This window comes from Mobula birostris, chromosome 2 (assembly GCF_030028105.1).
Source record: "Mobula birostris isolate sMobBir1 chromosome 2, sMobBir1.hap1, whole genome shotgun sequence".
In the NCBI taxonomy this organism is placed as follows: Eukaryota; Metazoa; Chordata; class Chondrichthyes; order Myliobatiformes; family Myliobatidae; genus Mobula; species Mobula birostris.
In genome coordinates this window covers 199,517,017-199,540,087 of record NC_092371.1, presented here as the reverse complement: position 1 = coordinate 199,540,087, position 23,071 = coordinate 199,517,017, and the positions used below count along the sequence as shown (strand labels likewise).

The window sequence follows — 23,071 nt, the reverse complement described above, 5'->3', positions numbered from 1 at the left end:
GTTGCTTTAGGGACATTGTGATTATAATTCCATGGTTTATGGCAAAACACATAACTGTCAGTCACTTCATTTAAAATAAACCTTAACATTAGGCTGTTTATGATGGAAGCTGGCTTTTGATACTGTGCACAATAATTCTCCGAAGAAAGCACTTATAAAAATTTATTTTCTGCTGTCTGAGACACATGACATCAGTGAAATGTCATGGACTACTTTCTCATTTCACTTGTCTAGTGTAACATCAAATACCCTCAGGTCAAAACATGCCAGGAAATCTTCAAAGAGATATGAACAACTCCCACACACAAAGTAGATGTTGTCTCATAACACAAAGCTAGTTATATAAATGTTTTTTTTGTAGTATGTAGCACTATTCGCAGTGACTCAATGCAGAACATATTCAGGTGCAGACTGTAATAGTGACCATAACCCAGTAATATGTCATGTAAAAGTAAAACTTTAAAAACTAAAGAAGCAAAAACCTGAACAATCCCTTGACTACTCGCAATTAATTAAAGAAGAAAACCTAAGGCAAAAATTTACCATTAAAGTAAGGAATAGATTTCAAAGTCTAGAAATAGAATCCATTGAAGGTGATAGCAATCATGTAGAAATGAAGTTTAACTCTCTGAAGGATGCCTTGGTAGAATCAGCAAAGTCAGTGGTTCCTAAAAAAGAAAAAAGCACAAAGAATAAACGGATGACAGATGAAATCAAAAATCTAATGGAAGAAAGGAGATTGAAGAAAGCAAATCCTATGGAATAGAAGTCCTTAGATAAAAAAGTTAAATGCTTATGTCAAAAAGCCAAAGAAGAATGGTTAAACCCGGAATGTGAGCAACTAGAAAGAATCCCTATTACTGATCCAAAAAGGGTACATCAACAAGTCAAGAATATCATTGGTAAAAAGTTCCTCTGTTCTTTAGGTGGATGTTTGAAAGCAAAGGACAGTACCACTATCATGGAAAAAGATGAGATTATGAACAGATGGATTGAGTATATTCAGGAATTGTTTGAAGACGATCGAGGTGAAAAACCAGAAATTAAGAACATTGAAGGTCCAAGTATTTTAAAATCTGAAGTTCGTAATGCAATAAAGAAGATGAAGAAAGGAAAGGCAGCAGGACCTGATGAGTTAGTAATAGAACAAATTATCGCCCTTGAAGATTATGGAATTGAAAAACTTACTGATTTAATCAATGACATTTATAAGACTGGAATAATACCAGAAGAGATGAAAAAATCAGTATTTATCACTCTTCCTAAGAAACCTGGAGCAGTAGAATGTGAATTACATAGGACCATAAGTTTAATGAATCATATCACTAAGATACTTCTAAGAATTTTGATGACAAGAGCTAAAAGTAAGATACAAGCTGAAATAGGTAAAGAACAATGTGGTTTTGTGAAAGACAAAGGTACAAGAAACGCAATATTGATGTTAAGGATATTATCAGAACGAGCTGTTCAAGTGCAAAAAGATTTGTTTGTTTTATTGACTACACAAAAGCACTTGATAAGATGAAGCACAATAAGTTATTTGAAATATTACAGAAAACTCTAGATCTAGATTCGAAAGACCATCGCCTAATCAGAAATCTGTACTGGGAACAAACTGCCACTGTAAGAATAGATGGAGAAGTGAGTCAGTTTATGAAAATCAAGAGAGGCGTTAGACAAGGGTGTGTTTTCTCCCCTGATTTGTTTAATGTGTACAGTGAAACAATATTACAAAAAATAAGAGACATCTTGCGTCCGGAGGACTGGAAGATTGCAAATGTCACTCCGCTATTTAAGAAGGGGGCAAGGAAGCAAAAAGGAAATTATAGACCTGTTAGCTTGACATCAGTGGTTGGGAAGTTGTTGGAGTCGATTGTCAAGGATGAGGTTACAGAGTACCTGGAGGCATATGACAAGATGGGCAGAACCCAGCATGGATTCCTTAAAGGAAAATCCCGCCTGACAAACCTATTACAATTTTTTGAGGAAATTACAAGTAGGCTAGACAAGGGAGATGCAGTGGATGTTGTATATTTGGATTTTCAGAAGGCCTATGACAAGGTGCCACACATGAGGCTACTTAACAAGATAAGAGCCCATGGAATTACGGGAAAGTTAGATACGTAGATAGAACGTTGGCTGATTGGCAGGAAACAGAGAATGGGAATAAAGGGATCCTATTCTGGTTGGCTGCCGGTTACCAGTGGTGTTCCACAGGGGTCCGTGTTGGGGCCGCTTCTTTTTACATTGTACATCAACGATTTGGATTATGGAATAGGTGGCTTTGCGGCTAAGTTTGCTGACGATATGAAGATAGGTGGAGGAGCCGGTAGTGCTGAGGAAACAGAGAGTCTGCAGAGAGACTTGGATAGATTGGAAGAATGGGCAGAGAAGTGGCAAATGAAATACAATGTTGGAAAGTGTATGGTTCTGCACTTTGGCAGAAGAAATAAATGGGCAGGCTATTATTTAAATGGGGAGAGAATTCAAAGTTCTGAGATGCAACAGGACTTGGGAGTCCTCGTACAGGATACCCTTAAGGTTAACCTCCAGGTTGAGTTGGTGGTGAAGAAGGCGAATGCAATGTTGGCATTCATTTCTAGAGGAATAGAGTATAGGAGCAGGGATGTGATGTTGAGGCTCTATAAGGCGCTGGTGAGACCTCACTTGGAGTACTGTGGGCAGTTTTGGTCTCGTTATTTAAGAAAGGATGCACTGACGTTGGAGAGGGTACAGAGAAGATTCACTAGAATGATTCCGGGAATGAGAGGGTTAACATATGAGCAACGTTTGTCTGCTCTTGGACTGTATTCCTTGGAGTTTAGAAGAATGAGGGGAGACCTCATAGAAACATTTCGAATGTTGAAAGGCATGGACAGGGTGGATGTGGCAAAGTTGTTTCCCATGGTGGGGGAGTCTAGTACGAGAGGGCATGACTTAAGGATTGTAGGGCACCCATTCAGAACAGAGATGTGAAGAAACTTTTTTAGCCAGAGGGTGGTGAATCTATGAAATTTGTTGCCATGGGCGGCAGTGGAGGCCAAGTCATTGGGTGTATTTAAAGCAGAGATTGATAGGTATTTGAGTAGCCAGGGCATCAAAGGTTATGGTGAGAAGGCGGGGGAGTGGGACTAAATGGGAGAATGGATCAGCTCATGATAAAATGGCGGTGCAGACTCCATACTCGATGGGCCGAATGGCTGGCTTCTGCTCCTTTGTCTTATGGCCTTATGGAATCAAAGTTGGCGCTGAAAACATCAATAATTTCAGATATGCAGATGACACTGTGTTAATTGCAAGCACGGAAGAAGAACTACAAAACTTAATTGTTATAGTTGTTGAAGAAAGTGCAAAAATGGGTCTATCTGCCAATTGCAAAAAGATAGAACGTACAGTGATATCCAAAAAGAAGGAGAATCATATCTGCAGGCTGAGAATAAATGGGGAAGACATAAAACAAGTACAGAACTTTTGCTACTTAGGAAGCTGGGTGACATCAGATGGCAGGTGCGACACAGACATCAAAAGAAGAATAGGGATGGCAAAAGACACCTTTACAAGAATGAAGAGTATACTGACCAATACTAAACTAAGCATGACAACCCGCCTCAGAGTACTGAAATGTTACGTTTATCCAGTTGTGTTATATGGCTCAGAATGTTGGACAATATCTAGTAACATGAGGAAACGAATTGAAGCAGCAGAGATATAGTTTTTGAGGAGGATGCAAAGAATATCATGAATGAAACAAATATCTAATGAGGATGTCATGAACAGAGCAAGTGCAAAAAGAGAATTAATGTATGAGATCATGAAAAGGCAACGTAACTTCATTGGACATGTGATTAGGACAGAGGAGTTAGAACGCATGGTAATTATGGCAAAGATTGAAGGGAGGAAAGTAGGAGGAAGGCAAAGACAAATGATGATGGAGACAGCAGCCAGAGAACTGGAAATGAAGACCAATGAATTGATCCACTTGACCCGAAACAGAAGTGTGTGGGCCATGGCAGTCAAAGCTCAATCTGGGCATGGCACCTGATGATGATGGTGAGCACTATTCTCACTGTAGCTTATTGCTAATAGTTCTCTCAGTGATGTAGATTTGTATAATTTGCTGTGCCTATTTTCCCTTAATGGAAACTCACTTCAGTTCAAGGCCAGATTGGTGAGCTACATTTAAAGGAAGTGCATATTGAGGAAATGGAAGTCAAGGTTCTGTGCCTTTCATTTACTTGTATTCCTGCATAACAGGGGCACAAAATTTACCCAATTTTTTTTTAATTGGGTAGGACTATAAGAAGTCCATTTCGCCCCAAAATCACTGGAGATGGAGCATGTAGGGGTCCTAAATATCGGTTCTAAGAGTGTAGTGATAGCTCCAGTCTGGGACCACAGAGGGTCTGGCCTAAAAAAAAATCAACCAGTCAGAACAAGGTCAATTCAAACTAACCAATCAGGAATAAGCAATTCAGATCCAGCCATTCAAGGTCGAGCTTTAAGCCCTGCTCATGCCCTTCTCACTTGAGAGTGTATATAAGGAGGTGTCTCGGGGTGGACTTGTCATGTGACTAACTTGTGCCTGAGGAAGATGATCAAGTTTACTGTTGAAATGTCACAATCAGTATCTGTAATTATGTGAGTCCTGACGAAGGGTTCCGGCCCGAAACGTTGACCAATCTTTTCCACGGATGCTGCCTGACCTGCTGAGTTCCTCCAGCATGTTGTGAGTGTTGCTTTGACCCCAGCATCTGCAGATTATTTTTAGGATAATATGGATACATTTGATAACCAGTCCCAAAGCTTCCATATTTAGATATTTTGTACCCTACCTCACTTAACTGCCTTGGTTCCACATGCCATAACATCTTTGGTTAGAAAAGGATCTGCTGATTGATCTTCATTATAAAATTATCAATTGTACATGTAGTTTTGGTCACCAAAAGTTGAAATTTCCAACACTATTTGGATGAACAACTGTTTCTTAGCTTTTCTCTTAAATACTTTGACTATGAATTTAAAATATAATTCAATGAGGATTCTTCCACAAGTTAAAAAGGAAAATCTTTCCCTCTACTCAATCAATCCCTTTCCAGAACAGAGAGACCTAAACCTAAAGTTTTGAAGCTTCTCAGGTTACCATAAAATGTTTTATATTCCAGGGAATAATAGCCTACTTTATGCAACTTCACATAATCTAATCCTTGGAGTCCCGGTTGATGAGTCTACGTCATCTTCCAGAATCTTATTTTGCCTCCAAGACGCAATATCCAGAGGAAAAACTGGTCCTCCAGACGTAAACTAAAAATGCTGTTGTATAGTTGCAGTAAATTTTTTCCCATTGTCTTATAGCTCTTTACTGAAAAAGATTAACATTCCATTAACCATTCCAATTATCTTTTCATCTGATTACTAGTTTTTAGTGATTGTACTATTTCAAATTCTATGTCATCAGATCTCCACTTGCTGGCTCTTTCTTAAAAAGGTACTTGTACCTAACCTCCATCAGTCCAAAATCATTATCAGAAGTCCCAGAAATGAAATCAATCAGAAACGCTCAACAGGTCAGGCGGTATCTGCAGAAGTAGAAGCAGTTAAAGTTTTCAGTCAACTACCCTTCATCAGAACTCTCTTACCTGCTGCGTATTTCCAGTATTTTACTATTTCAGATTTCTAGCATCTGCAGTTCTTCCTATAATTTTTATTTACCAGAAATTCAATCCGTCTGCCAGAGTTTTCCCCTGTGTAATTTTATGCTCCTTCCTTCTTAACAGTACCTTCCGTTATTGGAAGATTGGGATGTACTGAGCTATCAATGTCACCAATAAACATGGTGAGTAATTGAGGCCTAACTCAAGTCTCTATGGGACACCATGAGTCACTTCTTCCCAGTTCATGGACAAACTCATTAACCCTACTTCCTGATTTATCTAATCTCCAAACCAATTTAATAATTTACTTCAATTCCATTGACAGTTTCCATGTGGAACTTGGAATGCTGAAATAATGTATGTGATCCCCTGTGTATTACTTTAATTTTTCCTCAAAGGAAGTCAATTAGGCTCATCAAACATGACCTACCACTTGTAAATCAATATTGCGACTCATTAATCAGTTTCAATTTCTTCAAGTGCTTCCATCATAAGAGCCTTATTTTTATATTCCAACGTTTCCAACAATATATGTTAAACTAATGGGTAAATTCTTTATTGACTTCCCTTGCCTTTAATTAAATGATTATGTTTTTAATTTCCCAGCCAAAATGAGCAATTCCTGATTTGAGAGAGTTTGCTTTGAAGCATCATTGCTTAAGCATTTGTAATTTCTGCCACTACCTTACTGGAAACCGAGGGGGCGGAAGCTTTCCATAAGCAGCGTCACTCTTTGGTACTAATTTAGTGCCTGTACCGATCTTATGAGGACACAAGAGACTGCAGATGCTGGAAATCTGGAGCAACGCACGAAAGAGGTGGAGAAACTCTAGGTCAGGCAGCATTTATGAAGGAAAATGACAGTTAATGTTTCAACTTGGGACCCTTCAGCAGAATTTCCCCAGTTGCAGCCTGAAATGTTGACGAATCTTATGAATCTGAATTAGCTTTAATATCACCGGCATATGCCATGAAATTTGTTGTCTTTGCAGCAGCAGAACAATGCAATACATAATAAAGGAAAACAGACTAAGTATATATATTAAATAGTTAAATTAAATAAGTAGTGCAAAAATTTTAAAAAAGTAGTGAGGTAGTGTTCATGGGTTCAATGTCCATTCAGAAATCAGATGGTAGAAGGGAAGAAGCTGTTCCTGAATTGTTGACTGAGTGCCTTCAGGCTCCTGTACCTCCTATCTGATGAGAACAGGGCATGTCTTGGTGATGAGGGTCCTTAATGATGGACGGCACCTTTCTGAGGCATCACTCCTTGAAGTTGTCCTGAGTACGATGGAAGCTAATGGTCATGATGGAGCTGACTATATTTACAACTCTCTCCAGTTTATTTTGATCCTGTGCAGTAATCCTCCCCCCTCCCCCCCCGCCGTCAACGCACTATCTCAGACGGTGAAGCAGCCAGTTAGAATGCTCTCCATGGTACATCTGTAGAAACTTGTGAGTGTCTTTGGCGCCATACCGAATCTCCTCAAGCTCCTAATGAAATATAGCTGGTCATGCCTTCTTTGCAGTAGCATCGATATGTTAGGCCTAGAATAGATCCTCAGAGATGTTGACACCCAGGAACTTGAAATTGCTCTATCTTTCCTCTTCTGAGGACTGCTCTGTGTTTCCTCATCTTACCTTTTCTGAAATCCACAATCAGTTCTCTGGACTTGAGTTGTCGATGTTGAGTACAAGGCTGTTGCTGCAACACCACTCAACTAGCAGATGTATCTTGCTCCTGCACACCCTCCCATCACCATCTGAAATTCTGACGACAATAATTATATCGTCAGCAAATTTATGAGCAATGTGCATCCAGTCATCCTGTGTTTCCTGATCTCGTGGAAATGCAATCAAGTGTCAGGTGCCTGGCCTGGCCTAGTATTCAAGGTCCTATTATAGGTGGGTCCATAGTTTGAGGCCTGGTGTTCTGTGGGTCCTGCTGTAGATTGAGGACCGAAGGTCAAATCGGAAGTCTGGAAGTCAAAGTCCGATAGCTAGAGCTCTAGGTCTGCTAATCCCTGAGGTAGTCAAAGGCCTATTGTGCACACCCTTGGGTGTGTTTACTGTATATACAAATGACTCATTTTCACTCTTTGTTTTGATATACAATGAATTTTGAATCTTAGCATACTGGTGAAGCACTCTGATAGCCTTTGACGACAGGCAAGTTCAGGACAAAGTCTTACCTGTTGTTGAACATTGTGGGGTTTTGGAGGAGATTGCTGGGTCCTGAATCTTTGCTAGTCACTGGTGAGGTGCCAGATGATTAGAGGATAGCAAATTTGAAACTTTTATTCAAGAAGATAAGCAGATAATTAGAGGCCAGTGAGCCTAGTGTCAGTGCTAGGAAAGTTGTTGGCAAAACTTCTGAGGAGCATGATTAATCTATACTCGGAAAGGCAGTGTTCAACCAGGGACAGTCAACATAACTTTGTTGGTGACAGGTCCTGTTTGCCGAACTTGAGTTTTTTTGAAGAAGTAACAAATGTAATGATGAAGACAGTGTGGCTGATGTACTAAGGAACTTCAGAAACACCTTTGATAAAGGTCTAAAGATAGTTAAGTCACTTAGATCAGATGGTTTACACCTCAGGGTTCTGAAAGAGATGGCTGCAGAGATTGTGGAGTCATTAGTAATGATCCTTCAGGAATCACTAGATTCTGGAATGGTTCCGGAAGACTGGAAAATTGTAAATGTCCCTCCACTTTTCAAGAAGGGAGAGAGGCAGAAGAAAAGAAATTATAGGCCTGTTTGTCTGACCTCAGTGGTTAGTAAGATGTTGGAGTCAATTGTTAAGGATGTAGTTTTGGGGTACTTGGAGGCACATGATAAAATAGGCCATACTCATTGTGGTTTCCTCAAGGGAAAATCTTGCTTGACAAATCTGCTGGGGAATTCTTTGAAGAAATAAGAAGCAGGACAGACAAAGGAGAATCGGCTGATGCGGTCTATTCGGATTTTCAGAAGGCGTTTGACAAGGTGCCACACACGAGGCTGCTTAACAAGCTACAGAGATTAAGGGAGCTAGGGCTTTACTCTTTGGAGAGAAGGAGGATGAGAGGAGACATGATAGAGGCGTACAAGATAATAAGAATAGATAGAGTGGATAGCCAGCGCCTCTTCCCCAGGGCACCACTGCTCAATACAAGAGGACATGGCTTTAAGGTAGGGGTGGGAAGTTCAAGGGGGATATTAGGGGAAGGTTTTTTACTCAGAGAGTGGTTGGTGAGTGGAATGCACTGCCTGAGTCAGTGGTGGAGGCAGATACACTAGTGAAGTTTAAGAGACTACTAGACAGGTATATGGAGGAATCTAAGGTGGGGGCTTATATGGGAGGCAGGTTTGAGGGTCGGCACAACATTGTGGGCCGAAGGGCCTGTACTGTGCTGTACTATTCTATGTTCTATGTACAAGCCCACGGTATTACAGGGAAGATACTAGCATGGACAAAATAGTGGCTGAATGACAGGAGGCAAAGACTGGAAATAAAGGGAGCCTTTTCTGATTGGCTGCCAGAGACTAGTGATGTTCCACAGGGGTTTGTGTTGGGACCGTTCTTTTAAAATTATATATTAATGATTCAGATGATGGAATTCATGGCTTTGTTGCAAAGTTTGCAGATGATACGAAGATAGATGAAGGGGCAGGTAGTTTTGAGGAAGTAGGGAGGCTACAGAAGGAACTCAACAGATTTGGAGAATGAGCAAAGAGTGGCAGGTCAGGAAGTCTATGGTCATGCACATTGGTAGAAGAAACGAAAGGAGTGACTATTTTCAAATAGAGAGAAACTAGAAAAAACTGAGGCACAAAGGGACTTGGGAGTCCTTGTGCAGAGTCCTTGTGCAGCATTCTCGAAAGGTTAATTTGCAGGTTGAGTCTGTGGTGAGGAAGGCAAATGCAATGTCAGCATTCATTTCAAGAGGACTAGAATATAAAAGCAAAGATGTATTGCTAAGACTTTATAAAGCAATGGTGAGGCTTCACTTGGAGTATTGTGAGTAGGTTTGGGCCCTTTATCTTAGAAAGGATGAACTGAAACTGGAAAGGGTTCAAAGGAGGTTCGCGAAAATGATTCCACGATTGAATGGCTTGTCATATGAAAAGCTTTTGATGACTCTAGGCCTATATTCACTAGAATTCAGAATAGTGAGGAATGAACTCCTTGAAACCTATCAGATGGTGAAAGGTCTTGACAGAGTGGATGTGGAGAGGATGTTTCCTATGGTGGAAGAGTCTAAGACCAGGGGACACAGCCTCAGAATAGAGGGGCATCCTTTTAGAACAGAGATGAAGTGGAATTTCAATAGCCAGAGGGTGGTGAATCTGGGGAATTCTTTGCCATGGGCAGCTGTGGAGGCCAAGTCTTCATGTACAATATAATTAAGGCAGAGGTTGATAGATTATTGATCGGTCAGGGCAGCAAGGGATATGGGGAGAAGGCAGAAGATTGAGGCTGAGAGGAAAAATGGATCTGCGATGATGAAATAGCAGAGCAGACTCGATGGGCCAAATGGCTTAAATCTGCTCCTATGTTTTACGGTCTTGTATCAAAATGGTTAGAAATCATGGGATTCAAGGAAAGATGGAAAATTGGATCCAAAGTTGGTAATAGGAGAAAGGGGTGATGGTGAAGGATTGCTTTTGTGATTGCAAGCCAGTGTTCAGTGATGTATCAATGGGATAGTTACTGGGACCTCTGTAGTTTGTCCCATACATTAATATTTTGGATATGTGGGAGTAATAACTGGTAAGTGTGTAGATGACATTAAAATTGATGGTATTATTGATAGTGAAGAGGAGGGTCTCGGAATAAAATAGATAACCTGGTCAACCGGCCAGTGCAATGGCAGATAGAATTTAATTGAGATTAAATTCACAATAAGTGCAAGTCATGCACTTTTGTAGGCCTGATTAGGGTAGGATATATACCATGGAATTCTAAGGAGTACTAAGGAATGTAGAGACATTGATATACGAGTACACAGGTAGATACAGTGCCAAAGAAGATATACAGGATGCTGATTTTCATTAGCTGGGGCAAAGGATGTCAGGATAAGGCAACATGGTGCAACTTCATAAAACCTTGGTTAAGCCCCAGATAGAGTATCGATTGCATTTCTGCTGATCACAGCATGTGACTGCACTGAAGATGTGTAAAAGAGATTTATCAGGACATTGACTGGGACGAAGTGTTTCAGTCGTGAGGAGAGAATGAATAAGCTGGGTTTGTTTCTCTTACTGTAGGGGAGACTGAGGAGTATCTTGACAGAGATGTATAAAATTTTAAGAGGCGTAGATGTGGTGGATGGTGAAAAACTTTTCACCATAACGGAGACATCTAAATCCAGAGGACACAGGTTTACGGTGAGGATTGGAGATCTGAGGATTTCTTTTTCATCCAGAGGGTTATCGCCATCTGGGATGCATTACTTGAGAAGACGGTGGAGGCAAGCACTCTTGCAAGATTAAAAAAGTATCTGGACGAGCATGAGTTGCCAAGACACAGAAGGCTATGGGCCAAATGCTGGTAACTGCAATTAGTATAGGTGAGTACATGATGGCCAATGTGCACAAGGTGGGCTAAATGGCCTGTTGTGTATAAATAATTGTTGAATAGGTGTTTCAGTTCCTTAACTTCTTTTGTTGTGTCACTCATGTCTATTTTTAAAAGGCACATTGATGGTGAGAAGATGTCTCCCTTTGTGGGAAAATCTAGAATTAGGGAGCATGGTTTCAGAACAAGTGATTCATCATTTAATGTAGAGATAAGAATTTCTTTTGTCAGGGAGTTATGATCCTTTGGTATTGGTATCCTTAACCCAAGAGAACTCTGGAAGTAGAGAATGATTATATTCAATGTTGAGAAAGACAGGTTTGTGAAGGCAATTTTACATGATAACAATTGTGAGAGATGGGTGTCTGATCTGCTGCTCCCCTAAGGATTATCCAGGTGAAACACTCTCCATTTCTTTCGGAATGCTTAAATAAGACCTCCTTATCTGTGCACCCTTAGTTGAACAGTTTTCACTTTATTGTCTCTGCTCTTTTATAGAAAGATTCATACGTGATTGCTGCTGGTGTTGTCGGAGGCATTTACATTTTTTGTTCAATTGTTCTGTTCCTTGGTGTGAAAGAGACAAATGGTAAGTATCTCCATGGAGATGTAAAGCTGTTCTTGCACCAAATTGTTTCTGAAACACACAAGCAATTTGTTGCTTTGTAACTAAGATTACTATTGTATATGCATTCCCCCATAAGTATTTTATTCCCAAAATAATAACTATACAATGAGTTATTCCTTTGTCAACATTGACAGTATTTTCTGTATTATGCTCACTTTATATACAGTATTTAAATAGTAGTTCAACATGGCATTTCTATTTCAATTTCTAACATGCCATTAGTATTATGCTTGGGGGACTATTACAAAAGGCTTATTACAAGCAGCAAGTGTATCTCTGCAGATGACTTGAGTCTTGCAGCTGCTCAGGGAGAAGCTCAGAGAAAAGCTCCTGCTCTCCTTTGCAGACACCTTGGCAAGCACTCAGTCCAGAAGCAGGTGGATGAAGGTGTCATCTCCACTGCAGATGCCACAAGGGGAGGGCATGGCATGGCATGAAGGATCTGGCATGCAAGGCCCTTTTCATCACCAGCCAAAAAAGGTCTTGGTGCTTATTTCAATGTCCTGCTGATGGGGAATTCTGATAAATTATGGGAACAGTCTTCCCTGGGAGCCATCCAACAGATTCCATTGTGCCCTTTTCCTACAGACCCTCAAGAATATGCTGTGCAAACTATTGACAGTGCTACAGTATATAAAAAAAAATGTGGAATGGTCTTGTTTAAAAAGGTAGAGTACAAATAAATTCCAAAATGTAGGGCTTCAGTAATTTGCATAATTTCTTAAATTAGGAGTATCAGCTTTGCTAGAGTCATTTCTTCCCACTGAGATTGAATAACGGAATGGATACAAACAGAAAATGCTGGAATTACGCAAATGCAAAGACTAAGGACCTATATCTAAGATGCTGATTTGTTGTTTCAACCTACACAGGTTTATTTATTACTCATTTCACTTCACATTTGCTGCAACATTTCTCCTTTTTACTTGATATGCAAGTGCGTGCTTGGAGAAACAGTAACTGAAAGGCAGTGAGCAGGACACTTTCATGTCTTGATTCTGCCTCAGGATTCAGAAGAACTAATAAACTGTGCAAAATTTACTTATTTGATTTATCAGGACTTTTCCAGTGTATTATACAACTGCTGAACAGGGGTATAAAAATTGTTGTGGAGTGATTATTGGTGTGTTAGAAAGGTTGAGAAACATATAGACTATATGTGATTAGAGTCATAACAATCAACAATTTGTACTGCAAGTTTATAAAATTAAGAATACTCAGAGCTCAAATAACTTATGGTCCATCCAATAAAGTAATATTGCTGAAATAATTGGATTATTTTTTGGGTACTAAAGAGGCTATTATTTTTATGAGTGAAATAATGTATAAGGTTATTGTAACTGCAGGAAGCGGTTATGAAAAGAGCACCCACAAGGGTCAAGGTAAAGGAAGAAAATGAATATTCAGTGGGGTGTGGGGAAAACAGACCGAAGTTAACTGGATCAGTATTATCCTAGAATAAGAATTAAATACAGCACAGAAAAGATACCCCTCTCAGGTGAAAAGATTACCTATTAAGGACCATAATGGCAGGATAGTGAAATGCTCTGCTTGTAGGATGTGGGAAGCCAGGGAGACCTCCAGTGCTCTTGAACTGCGAGAAGTGCTTCCAGATGCAGCTTCTAACAAACTGCATTAAGGTGCTGGAACTGGATGAAGTCCAGATCATTCGGGAGGCTGATAGGACATATAGAGAGGTAGTTACTCTCAAGGTATGGGACACAGGAAACTGGGTGACAGTCAGGAAAGGGAAAGTGGTTAAGAAGCCAATGTAGAGTACCCCTATGGCCATCCCCCTCACCATCAGGTATATCACTTTGGATGCTGTCGGGGAAGGGGGAAATGACCTAACAGAGGAAAGTCACAGTAGTCGAGTCTCTGGCATTGAGTCTGCCTCTGTGATTCAGAAGGGAAGGGGTGAGAAAGGGTGCACTGTGATGATAGGGGATTCGTTCGTTAGGGGAATGGACAGGAGGTTCTATGGGCAAGAACGAGATTCCTGGATGGTATGACGCCTCCTGGGTTTCGGGGTCCAGGATATCTCAGATCGAGTCCTCAGCATTCTTAGGTGGAAGGGTGTAGGTACCATGTGGCTAAGGAGTTGGTGTAGGAGGGAGGGCATAAGATATTGGGATCATTGGGCTTTCCTCCAGGGAACATGGGACCTGTACAGAAGGGGTGTTTGCAGCTTAACTGGAGAAGGTTTGTTAATGCTGAACAGTAGAGTTTAAACTAAAGTTACAGGAGGATGCGAACCAGAGTGCCAGAACAGTTGGAGAGGTTGTTGGTAAGACCTCAGATAAAGTTGGGAAGCAAAAGGTTGAGCATGGTGCGACTATTGTCCTGAGCTGCGTATATTTAAATGCAAGAAGTATTGTAGGAAAGTAGATAATAATGCTGAAGAAGGGGTTACTGGAGTAAAAACAGAGGTAATGTGTAGTGAGGAGAGGCTGTTGATAAGGGAAAACTGTAGTCAACAAGATAAGGTGCAATGTAAAAGGTGGACAAAATTGAGAAGTGTGAATACAGGACTGAAGGTGTCCTATCTGAATACGCACAGCATACAGAATAAGTTAGATGAGCTTGTAGCAGAGTTGCAGATTGGTAGGTATGATGTTGTAGGCATCACTGAATCATGGCTGAAAGATTATAGCTGGGAGCTTAATGTCCAAGGATACACATTGTATTGAAAAGATAGTCAGGAAGGCAGAGGAAGCGACATTGCCCTGTTGGTAAAAAAAATGAAATCAAATCATTGGAAAGAGGTGACATGGGGTTGGAAGGTGTTGAATCATTGTGGATAGAGCTAAGGAACTGCGACGGTAAAAAGACTCTGATGGGAGATGTATACATACAAACCCCCAAGCAGTAGTAAGGATGTGGCCTACAAATTACAACGGGAGGTAGAAAATGCGTGCCAAAAGGGCAATAGTCATGGGGAGGGCTTTAATATGTAGGCAGATTGGGAAAAATCAGGTTGGTGCTGGATTTCAGGAGACGTAATTTCTAGAGTGCCTATGAGATGGCTTTTTAGAGCAGCTCATAATTTAGCCCACCAGTGGATCAGCAATTCTCGATTGGGTGTTGTGCAATGAACTGGAATTGATTAGAGAGCTTAAGGTAAAAGAACCCTTAGCAGTAAGTGCTCATAATATGATCGAATTCACCCTGAAATTTGAGAAGGAGAAGCTAAAGTCAGTCATATCAATATTACAGTGGAGTTAAGGGCATTACAGAGGCATGAGAGAGGAGTTGGGCAGAATTGATTAGAAAAGAACACTTGCAGGGATGACAGCAGATCAGCAATGGCTGGAATTTCTGGAAGAAATTTGGAAACTGCAGGATATATACATTCCAAAGAGGAAGAAGTATTCAGAAGGAAAGAAGACACAACCATGGCTAACAAGAGAAGTCAAAACCAACATAAAAACCAAAAAGAAGGCATATAACAGAGCAAAAATTAATGGGAATTTATAGGATTGGGAAGCTTTTAAAAACCAACAGAAAGCAACTAAAAAAAATCATTATGAAGATAAAGATGGAATATGAAAGTAAACTAACCAATAATATTAAAGATAATACCTAAAGTTTCTTCAGATACATAAAGTGTTCCATCTTTATCTTCTTAATGACTTTGTTAGTTGCCATCTGTTGTTTTTTAAAAGCTCCCCAAACCTCAAACTTTCCACTAAATTTTGCTCCGTTATATGCCCTCTCTTTGGCTTTTATTTCGGCTTTGACTTTTCTTGTTAGCCATGGTTGTGTCTTCTTTCCTTTAGAGTACTTCTTCCTCTTTGGGATGAATATATCCCAGAGGAATGATGTTCAATAAATGAATGAATTGTTTTCTTCTCATTTTCGAATGCTGGTTTCTGACTCAGAAGATGATAGGTTCAAACCGCAGTTCTATAGTGTTTAATTGAGACTGATAACCAAAATATAGGCAATCAGTAAGTCCTTATATAAGATGTTAAGCTAATTCCTATGTATCCAGATGTTCCAACTCACGATTTGAAGATTGACTTGTTTTACTGTTGTGCTTCTTTCCAGCAAATCCACAGGACCAGCTAAATTAGTTGTCCATTCCATTGTTTTTCTTTATGCAATCCTGCTCACTTTATTCATGCAGTGTGTTCCACAGAACAGTAGTGCCCATGGACTATGCACTGTGAGATACCAAAGATGCTATGTAAATGCAGGTTCCTTCTTTAAAAGATGTACTGAAGGATATTGGAAATACTTATGGCTTGATCATAGAACTGGGACAGGTGACTGGGGGCATGATTCTCAAGCCCTAGGGCAGCCAATTCTGGTCACCCAAGTCAAATAATTCTTTTAAATTAATTGGCTCATGAGATGCAAACATAGCTGGCAATGGCAGCATTCATTACCATTATTAATTGGCCTGACAAAAGTCAACCTCATTGGCACCTCAGGGTTCACAGTTTAGTCAAGGCTGAATAAGGATGTCCTTGAAGGGCATTAGTGAACCAGACAAATTTTTAATGGAAAAAGCTGGTAAAGTCAGCAATCTTTGTTGGTTAAGTTTTAATCTCAGTTCTGCCAGCCTGCACCAATGTTTCCAGATTTAGACAAATAGGACTCGTCCCCTCAAAAATGCATTAAGTAAATGGCCCATTATGGATTTCTCAATAGCCTATAGAATCTAACCTGGCAATGACTCAGCAGTTCCAGACAATAAACTGACCAAGGCAAATGTACACGAGATTATGTGAATGTAGGATTTAACATAGCAAACCGCTAAATGAAGTGCATTTTGAGTTTTTGGCTGTGGGTAGTGGGATCAATACTACAGTCCTGGCTGTTCCAAATCTATTTTAATAAGTTCAAGTTCAAGTTTCTAGTTTAATTATCATTCAGCCATACATGAATATAGACAAACAAAACAGCATTCTTCCAGGGCCAAGGTGAAAAACGCATTACCAACAGTACACAGCAAACTGCACATATTGTTATGATTTCAGAAAAAGATAGTCACAAAGAGAGAAAAAATATAGAGCCCAAGTCCCTGATTTGTCATGATCCAGCTTGTTCTTCCACTGAGTGACACTGGAGGGCAGCACTGAGCAAACACTGAAGAGCAGCATTGAGTGAGCAGCAGTGAGCTCCCACTGTAATAAATCCAAGTTTGTTGAAGACACTAAGCTGGGTGGTAGTGTACGTTATGACGAGCTCATAAGTTCCAAAGAGTTATAAGCAGGCTAAATGCATAGATGAGGATGTGGTGAACAGAATATAATGGGAAAATATAACATTATTCGCATGAAATTAGGAAAATAAAAAGGTGGAGTATTTATAAAAAATAAAAATTAGAATCAGTGTCTGTTGTTTACTTGGCTTTTCAGAAAGCATTTGACAAGGTGCCAAGAATGAGGCTGCTAAAGATAGAGCCCATGGTATTACAGGGAAGATACAAGCATGGACAGAAGATTAACACACTGGTAGGGGGCAAAGAGTGGGAATAAAGGGGGCTTTTTCTGCTTGGCTACTGGTGACAAGTGGGGTTATGTGAGGGTTGGTTTTAGGACTGTTTATTTTCACATCATTACAATGATTTGGATAATGCAATTGATGACTTTGTGGGCAATTTTGCAGATGATGTGAGATAGGTGCAGGGGCAGGTAGTGTTGAGGAAGAAGGCAGTCTGCAGAAGGAGTTAGCCAGGTTAAGAAAATGGGCAAAAAAATGGTAGATGGTATATAGTGTATGATCATGCACTTTGGCAAAAAAGAATAAAGGCATAGACTATTATCTAGATTGGGAGAATATTCAGAAATCAGAGGTGCAAGAGGACTTGGGTGTCATCGTGCAGGATTCCTAACGATCCATTTGGTAGTAAGGAAGGTAAATGCAATGTTAGCATTCATTTTGAGAAAACTAGAATATGAAAGCAAGGATGTAATTCTGTGGCATTATAAGGCATTGGTCCCAGTGCACTTGGAGTATTGTGAACAATTTTGGACTCCTTATTTAAGAAAGTATGTGCTGACATTGGAGTGTGTCCAGAAGTGGTTCATGAGAATGATTCTGGGAATGAAAAGTTTAATGTATGAGGAGTGTTAATGGCTCTGGGCCTGTACTTGTGAGTTGAGAAGATTGAGGGTTATCTCATTGAAACCTATTGATTATGGAAAGGCCTGGATAGAGTGGATGTGGGGAGGATGTTTCTTATAGCGGGAGAGTCTAGGACCAAAGGGGACAGCCTCAGAATAAAAAGTCATTCATTTAGAACAAAGATGAGGAGAATTTCTTTAGCCAGAGGGTGGTGAATCTGTAGAATTCATTGCCACAGTTGACTGTGGAGACAAAAGTATTGAATTATTTAAATACAAAGCAGAGGTTCATAGGTTCTTGATTGTTAGGGGTATCAAGGGTTGCAGGGAGAAGGCAGGAAAATAGGGATGATAAATCAGCTATGATGGAAAGTGGAGAAGATATAGTGGGCCAAATGGTCTAATTCTATTCTTATGTCTTATAGACTTACGGTCTTAGTTTTTTTAAAGAGTGAGAGATTCAGAGTGATCTGGATGTCCGTGTATACACATCATTGAAACTGGGGAGGACAGTGTTTTGGCCTCAACTGCAGGAGTACAAAAGTGAAGATGACTTACTGCAATTATTTAGGATCCTAGTGAGACCACACTCAGCATATCTAGCCACAGGTGATGTCCATAGTTCATGTTTTTCCTTAACTCAAGAAAGAGAATAGGGATAATCTTGGAAACTACAGACCAGTGAGTTTCTCTTCAGTGGTAGAAAAGCTACTGGAGGGAATTCTTGGGGATAGTCAGCATGGCTTTGTGTGGGGCAAGTCGCGTCTTACTAACTTGATAGAGTTTTTGAGGAGGAGTGAAAGGTGATTGATAAATATAGAGCTGTGGATGTTGTCTACATGGTTTTAGTAAGGCATTTGACAAGGTCCCTCAATGGAGGCTCATCCAGAAGATTAAGACGTGTGGATGCATGATGAATTGGATTCAGAATTGGCTTGGCAAATAGAAGACAGACAAGACTGGCATTCCTCAAGGATCCATACTGGGAACTCAGCTATTTTTGATTCTGTAAGTAACCTGGATTAAAATATAAATGGGTTGCTAAGTAAGTTCACAGATGATACAAAGATTGATGGTGTTGTGGATAGTGTAGAAAATTGCCAAAAGATAGAGTGGAATGTAGATCAGCTGCAGATGTGGGTGGAGAAATGGCAGATGGAGTTTAATCTGCCCATATGTGAGATGTTACACTTTGAGATCTAATGTAAATGGACAGTATACTGTTAATAGCAAGACCATTCAGTGTTGATATACAGAGGAATCTTGGGGTCCAAGTCCACATCTCCCTGAAAGTGGCTACATAGGTTGATGGGGTGGTAAAGATGGTATAACTTCAACAGAGATAGGTGGGGCAAGTTTCTAACACAGTGGTGGGTGTCTAGAATCGCTGTCAGAAGTGGGGGTGTAGGCAAAATGATAGATGTGTTCAAGAGGCTCTTAAGTAGGCATGTAAATATACAGAGAATGGAGGAAAATGGGTGTCGTATAGGCAGAAGGGTTTAGTATAGTTAGGCATTTAATTACTAGTTTAATTAGTTCAGTACAACACCATGATCTGAAGGGCCATTTCCTGTTCTATATTCTATTATGTGCAGATCTATTCTCTGTGTATATGAATGGATGCCATTGGGTTAGAGCAATTTCAGCTTAATTCCTGAGATGGAGGGAGGGGTGGAAGTGTAGAAAGGTTTATCCCAGGGGAGGGATTAAGCAGAGTGGACATATGTTCCTTTGAATTTAAAATAATAACAGCTAATTTTACACACACAACACAAACACAGACATGCATTTCCTATAGGGCTTGACCAGACAGGCACAGGAATGACGGGTGTCTGGACTGACAGGCACAGAATAAGTGTAATGTTATTCTGGTCTGAGATGAGATAACATCCCTTCACCGATATGAGTACTGATTCTGTGGAATTTATTCCCCATGAGGATGTGGAGGCATGCATATTTAAGAGAGAGATAAATAGATTTTTGGAATTTAAGGGAATCAAGAGAAATGGGATGATATAGGAAAATAGTTTTGATGAGCTGAAAGGTCAGCCATCATGTTGTTGAATGGCAGAGTAGAATTAGGGGCAGCAAATGGTTCACTGCTGCTCTTATGTTCTTATGTTTAGAGTGGTGGAGAGGAAATATCAGATAGGGTGTGTAATAGACTGCTGAAACATCATTGTCCCTTTTTTACTTCCACTAAAGCTGAATTTCAGCTCCATTTTGAACAGGAGTTCTGGAAAAAAATTAATGGCCTCTTAATTGACATTCGGTCAAAAAATCATGACACTTAATGAACAACTAATACATCACAACTGTAATGCTCAAAATTAGCTTAGAATGTCCTAATCTTAATGTCTGATAGACCAGTATTATCACTCAGCCAACCTTTGATTATTTAAAACCACATTTCTTCTAGACCATTTTTGTAGAACTTACCTCCACTTGGAATTGCTGTAATTCTGGCTCTTTCTTATTATCTTAATGGGAAAAAAATCTCTGAATTTTTAAATGCATTTATTCACATTAAATACCAAACTTCATTGTCCATCCATTATTCCTCTGAGGAGGCAGTGAAGAATCAACCACACCAGTGCTCTGCTGTCTGGATGAGAATAGCAAATTTCCTTCCCTGAACTGTATTGGTGAATCTTTTCAGGTGTGTTTTTAACAACAGTACTCTCGTTTCATTATTACCATGACTGATTCATTTCTTTTTTATTCCCCAGCTACCATTCTGAGAGTTTTTGATGATTGGGTCTTGTTCAGGCTAAAACAAGGCTCTTGGCCCTCAGTACCTACATTTTATAACATTAATGATCTGGTGGAGGAGGTACAGCAGAGCATAGGGTATCCAAGTTGGCTGATGACAAAAAAAATGGGTGGGAGGGCATGTTGTGTTGAGGATATTAGAATTACTACAGGATAGAGCTAGGTTGCGTGAGTGGGGAGAACCTTGGCAAATGGAGTTTAATGTGGGAATGTGTGATGTTATGTATTTCAACAAGAAGGATCTAATCAAATACTGTTTTCTAAATGGAGAAAGAAAGCAGCTGAGTGAAATACAGAGGGATGAATCACAAAAACCTTAGCAGACAGCTACAGCAAGTAGTCATAGGTGTTTAGTTTGATGGCATATTGGCCTTTATTGCGAGGGGTTTACAGTTTAGCAACAGGGAAGTATTCTTGCATTTGTATAGGACACTGGTGAAGCCACACCTGGAATACCATACAGTTTGTTCTCTTAGTCAAGAAAGGATAGATTGGTAATTCAAAGGAGATTAGTTAGGTGCATTCCTAGTTGAGAGAATTGTCAAAGTTCAAAATAAATTTATTATCTAAGTACATATCTGTCACCATATACAACCCTGAGGTTCATTTTTTGCAGGCATACACAGTAAGTCCAAAGAAATACAATAGTCAATGAAAGACTGCACCCAACACAAAAGATAAACAACCAACATGCAAAAGGCAACAAACTGTGCAAATAGAGAAAAATCAAATAAACAATAAATATCAAGAACATGAACAATGAGGAATAAATAAATAAATAAGCAATAAATATTGAGAACATGAGATGAAGAGTCTTTGAAAGAGAGAACAGTTCAGGTTGTGGGAATCCATTTAGAAAATAGGTTGTGGAAACAGTTTATTGATGGGGCAAATTAAGTTGAGTGAAGTTATGCCCTCTGGTTTAACAGCCTGCTGGCTAAGGGGTAATAATTGTTCCTGAACCTGGTAGTGTGGGTCTTGATGCTTTGATATCTTCTTTCTAATGACAGCAGCGAGAAGATAGCATGGCCTAGATGGTAAGGGTCCTTGATGTTGGATGCTGCTTTCCTGCGACAGTATTCCGTGTCAGACCATAAGACATGGGAGCAGAATCTGGCCATTCAGCCCATCGAGTCTGCTCCAAAGCTGCCAAATGCTCCTCATATGTTAACCCCTTCATTCCTGGAATCATCCTTGAGAACCTCCTCTGGACTCTCTCCAATGACAACACACCCCTTCTGAGATATGGGGCCCAAAAGATGTGCTCAGTGGCGGACTGCGTCATATCCACTACTTTTTGTAGGATTTTCTGTTCAAGGGCATTGGTGTTTCCATATCAGGCCGTGATACAACCAGTCCAATCACAATTAGCTAAAGAAATTAAATCTATACTCCTTGGCACTTAAAAGAAGGAGGGGTGGTCTTATTGAAACACCTGAAGATCTTTATCAGCATGACAGGGTAAGTGCTGAGATATTTCAACTCATGGGAGAATCTAAAATCAAGAAGCATAGTAACATTTAAAACAGAAGTGTGTAGGAAATTCTTTGTGCAGAGGTGGTGATTTTCTGGAATTTTCTACCTCAGAATTGTGTGGAAACTAAATTGATGGGGTTATTTAATGAGGAAGTGGATCATTATTTGAATTGATAAATAGTATTGAGGGTTATAGGGTACTGGCAGAGAAAAGGAGTTGAGGCCTGGAGCAAATCCAAGTGTTGTGAACAAAGCGGATGAGCTTGGAGCGTGGATCAGTACTTGGAGATATGATGTGGCGGCCATTACAGAGACTTAGATGGCTCAGGGACAGGAATGGTTACTTCAAGTGCCAGGTTTTAGATGTTTCAGAAAGGACAGGGAGGGAGGCAAAAGAGGTGGGGGTATGGCACTGTTGATCAGAGATAGTGTCATGGCTGCAGAAAAGGTGGACGCCATGGAGGGATTGTCTACAGAGTCTCTGTGGGTGGAGGTTAGGAACAAGAAGGGGTCAGTAACTTTACTGGGTGATTTTTATAGGCCGCCCAATAGTAACAGGGATATCGAGGAGCACTAAGGGAAACAGATTCTGGAAAGGTGTAATAATAACAGGGTTGTCGTGAAGGGAGATTTTAATTTCCCAAATATCGATTGGCATCTCCCTAGAGCAAAGGGTTTAGTTGGGGTGGAGTTTATTAGGTGTGTTCAGGAAGGTTTCTTGACACAATATGTAGATAAGCCTACAAGAGGAGAGACTGTACTTGATCTGGTATTGGGAAATGAATCTGGTCAGGTGTCAGATCTCTTAGTAGGAGAGCATTTTGGAGATAGTGATCATAATTCTATCTCCCTTACAATAACATTGGAGAGAGATAGGAACAGGCAAGTTAAAAACGCGTTTAATCGGAG

General features: G+C 40.1%; 1 protein-coding gene across 1 annotated transcript in view; it reads left to right on the top strand.

The window, feature by feature from the left end:
- The window catches only part of mfsd2b (MFSD2 lysolipid transporter B, sphingolipid), a 111,701-nt gene that overhangs the window by 64,483 nt on the left and 24,147 nt on the right, over window positions 1-23,071 (top strand). The window contains exon 7 of the mRNA XM_072251305.1: window positions 11,711-11,801. Coding sequence (XP_072107406.1) covers window positions 11,711-11,801 — 91 coding nt within the window. The remainder of the gene's footprint in view (window positions 1-11,710; window positions 11,802-23,071) is intronic.